This window comes from Echinops telfairi, unplaced genomic scaffold (assembly GCF_000313985.2).
Source record: "Echinops telfairi isolate 266 unplaced genomic scaffold, ASM31398v2 ScPeMD7_7425;HRSCAF=8463, whole genome shotgun sequence".
In the NCBI taxonomy this organism is placed as follows: Eukaryota; Metazoa; Chordata; class Mammalia; order Afrosoricida; family Tenrecidae; genus Echinops; species Echinops telfairi.
In genome coordinates this window covers 8650453-8654712 of record NW_022111325.1, presented here as the reverse complement: position 1 = coordinate 8654712, position 4260 = coordinate 8650453, and the positions used below count along the sequence as shown (strand labels likewise).

Sequence of the window (4260 nt, the reverse complement as noted above, 5' to 3'; positions counted from 1 at the left end):
GGGGGGGGCGGTGCGGGAGGCGGTGCTTTCGTTTCCGCTTCCGGTCTAGGAGGGGCGGGGGAGATGTGGTCCCAGGGTTTCGGCAATTGGCAAGCCATGGCTGGAGGTATCTGTGGGGAGACTTGGGGCCTCTTCCCACTGCCTGCGGCTCTGGGAGCGCGCGGAACCCCCTGGGTGGAGGTGTGTGTGCAGAGCCGAGCGGAGAGCCCTGCCCACACCCCATCCTTATACAGGGTGGGGGGCGCCCGGGCCTTGGCCACTTTTGCTCAGGGCTCTCTCGTGCCCCCTTCCTCAGTACCCACGGTCGCGCTCCCTGAGCTCCGCTTACTGCTCTCCGCGGGCCGGGCCCGCCTCTTCGACGTGAGATCCCGGCAGGAGGCCGCGGCTGGAACCATCCCTGGGGCGGTTAACATCCCGGGTACGGGGCTGAGGGGGATGCGCTGGTGGTGGAGCAGGGTCTTATCTCAAGGGTGGCATGGATTAGGGCCCTGGTTACAGGCTTCCTAGGTTCCTGTAAGCCACCCTGAAGCTTCCCTAGGGAAAGGCTGTAGAAGGTGGATCCTGGCAGTGAAACTGGCTCGTCCAGTTTGAGGGGATAACAGGCCGAGAGGAGAAGGGGGCGCTCAGTTGGCCTCCCTGAACCTGGGTGCCTGCATCTGCCTGGCCCTCCTCCTCAGCTCAGGAAGTGGCTTCCTTTCAAATGCACTCAATTGTGCCTGCTTGGCTAACTGCTTCAGGTCCCTCAAGTCAGGGGCGGGGCTTGGGAGCCCCTGAAGATTTATTGGACCGCCAGGGCCCAGCCCTTCCTACCTGCTTTCCAGCCTCTCCTCTTGACTCCTCCCAGTGACCGAGCTGCAAAGAGCCCTGCAGATGGAGCCAACCGCTTTCCAGGCTTTGTACTCTGCTCAGAAGCCAAGGCTGGACGAGGAGAACCTCGTTTTCTTCTGTCAGATGGGCAAACGGGGCCAGCAGGCTACGCAGTTGGCCCGGGCCCTTGGATACACAGGGTATGGAGACGGTGTGTGCAGCGAGCGGGAGCCGGACAGGGGACTTCCTCTAGAGCCTGCCCTTGCTTCACCCTGCTTTGTCTCCACAGGGCTCGCCACTACGCTGGGGCCTATAGAGAATGGCTGCAGAAAATGGGTTAGTTAGAAGGTGGTTTACTGATTGGTCCAGCCCCAACCCGACTCCTCTCAAATGACACTTCTGGGCCACCTTCACTAGGCCTGATGAATGAGCTGACCTGCTGGGCTGTGTAACTCCTTGTGTTGTGCACACCAAAACATCAAATAAAGAGCAACTTAGTCAGAGTCTTGGAAGCCTTTAATTTGTCTTATGGACTGAAAACAGGGCCAGTCTTACTCTACAAGACCACATTTCAGCCTTGGGTCCTGTTTCCTTCTGTGTTCTAACTGTAATCTCCCCCATACCCAAATACATTATACAGAAAACCCAAGCCCTTCACCCTCAAGTTGACTGACTCACGGGGACCACGTGATACAGAGTAGAACTGCTCTGTCGGGTTTTCTGAACTGTCATCTTTAGAAGCAGACGTGTCTGTGGGGCTGCTGGATGGTTTTGAACGGGGGTTAGGCGAGGACAATCGATTTGTACCACCTGGGTACCTTTCCCCAAATACATACTAGCAATTCTTATTGAGACTAAGATTGAGGCAGTGGTGGTTCAGCAGAATTCTTGCCTCCTGTGTAGGAGACCCAGGTTTGATGCACTTTGTGCGCAGCCACCACCTGCCTAACTAGAGGCTCTGTGCTGCTATGCTGGTGAACAAGTTTCAGTGGAGCATCCAGACTGTCTTACGTTGGGTTCTCTAGAGGAGCACAACCAGTGAATCGTGTGTGTGTGAAGAGAAAGATTTGAAATAAATGGCTCTAGCAATCGTGGAATCTGAGGGCCAGGTGGCAGGCTGGAGGCTTATCCAGATTTAACATGGTTACAGGTGCTAACAAAACCAAAATCTGCAAGTCAAGTGGCAGGATGTCTGGTTTATGGGAGTTACTAAATTCCAAATCTGCAAGTCAGGTGGCAGGCTGAAGGATTTTCCGGGACCAAGAGCCAGAGGTCAGACTACGATGAGACAAATACAGGATTAAAACAGCTTTTCCAGAATATCCACTTATGCTATGGTTACAGGTCATATCCCCTCCCAAGGAGACCCTTCGGATTGGCTGTTGACACATTTGATCACAAAATGGGAGGGGATTAAATAGTGTTTGCCAAATGACATTATAACTTACCTAAGTTGGCACATACCATTAGTCATCACAGTCCACCCCTTGTTGATTTGGCACCTAAACCCTCCTACTGCCATTGAGTTGAAGCCGACTCAACTCATAGCAACCCGATGAGAATAGGACTGCTTCCTAGGGTTTCTGAGACGAAAGCTTTGTGGCAGCAAACAGACTTATCTTTCTCGCATGGAGTGGCTGGTGGGTTTAAACTGCTGGCTTTGTGGGTAGTGGCCCAATGTGTAACTCACTACACCACCAGGGTTCTTTAAACCACACCTAGTCTCTACAACTACACTAGTTTGTGTGTTGCAAAATCATTTGTCAGTTCAAGTTTACTTTTACTCAGACCAGTGTTTATGTCTGTTGGGTAAGAAATCTGGAGGGTTTTGAAGGCTACGACCCTATGTCTCTTTAAAAAAATTTAAAATTTGATTCATTATCCCCCCTTTTAGTTATAGAATATTACACAAAACAAACAATGCCATTTAATAAATGCTGACTCATAGCGACCCACTGTGGATTTCCGGAGATGAACTGTTTATGGGAGTAGAAAGTCCCCAGTCTTTCTCCCGAGGAGCTGCTAGTGGTTTGAACTTTTGACCATACAGGTCCAGCCCAATTCTAATCCATAGACTATTACACATAGGGACATGTCTGATTAGAACACATGGGAACAAATGAAGGGAGAGGAAGAGAGAGTGGAGCGCATCCTGGTCCGCCAAGCCCTGAGAACAATATCCCCGTTCCGAACAGCCCATGCAAAGAGTGGACTGATGCCGCGGTTTCTTGAGCAGGGAGAATGAACAAAGAACCAAACAGACACACACACACACACACAAAGACAATACAGGACTGCAGCACAAAATAGACACAGACAGAGACGGTTCAAACTGCAGCCATGATGGCCCACAGTGCTTTATTTGTAAGTACTAAATACTGGCAGTTTCCCAGATAAGTTTGCTATTCCCATGCTTGAATTTCTCATAGCCTTGAGAGTGAGTTCCGTATCTCAGCCCATACTGCTTTTGATTTACTTTCTACCAGAGAAACACTGTTTGCAGCTGCCCGCCCCCGCCCCCCCGCCCTCCCCCGATTCCTTACCGTTTGCAGTAAGGAAGCAGTTTATGAGAACTAGCTAGGACAAATGTTTGTGCACTGTCCTAGACAGATACATGACACGAGACACAGTGCTCCTCTCATGGCTCCTTCAGTGACCATATGGCTGGCTCCACCATGAGACACAATGTCCCTCTCTGACCCATGGCCCTAGAAGGGACAACACTGGAGACAAGGTGTCGGGATTGCTCCTGGTCTGACCCCACCACACCGAGGCAAAACAATAAGGGCATGTGGCAGAGCAGCTGGGGGAGCAGAGGAGGGAGGTCCCGAGGAAGTGCAAAGGATAAACTCTGGGTCCAGGGCATGGCACCCCATCAGACTTGACTGGAGGACACTCCTAGAGGTCAACAAACAGACCTTGAACTATTTACAGGTTTTTCTTTTTAAAAACTAATTAATTAATTAATTAATTTTGGGGTCATATTTTTTGTTGTTGTTTTGTTTGTTTGTTTTGCTATGTCTTGTTTTTGTGCATATTATTATCTCTGTAGGTCTATCTAGATAAGATAGGCTGGATGAACAGTCTGGAGGAGAGAACAATGGGACCAATGGTTCCGGGGGAACATGGGAGAAGGGAAGGTGGGGGAAAGGAGGTGATGTTAACCAACCCAGGGACAAGGGAACAGCAAGTGATCCAAAATCATTGGCAAGGAGGGTGTAAGAGGCCTGGTAGGGACTGATCAAGGGCAATGTAATTGAGAGAAATTACTGAAACCCAAATGAAGGCTGAGCATGATAGTGGGACAAGAGGAAAGTAAAAGGAAATAGAGGAAAGAACTAGGATGCAAAGGGCATTTATAGAGGTCTAAATACAGGCATGTACATATGTAAATTTATTTATATATGATGATGGGGAAATAGACCTGCATGCATATATTTATAGGTTTAGTAT

General features: G+C 50.0%; 1 protein-coding gene across 1 annotated transcript; it reads left to right on the top strand.

The window, feature by feature from the left end:
* Window positions 1–76: 76 nt before the first annotated feature.
* TSTD1 (thiosulfate sulfurtransferase like domain containing 1) lies at window positions 77–1310 on the top strand. Its single transcript, XM_045298514.1, has 4 exons — window positions 77–106; window positions 296–418; window positions 845–1007; window positions 1097–1310. The coding sequence occupies exons 1-4, from the start codon at window positions 97–99 to the stop codon at window positions 1146–1148; spliced, it is 348 nt and encodes a 115-aa protein (XP_045154449.1). The 5' UTR covers window positions 77–96; the 3' UTR covers window positions 1149–1310.
* The last annotated feature ends 2950 nt before the right edge of the window (window positions 1311–4260 follow it).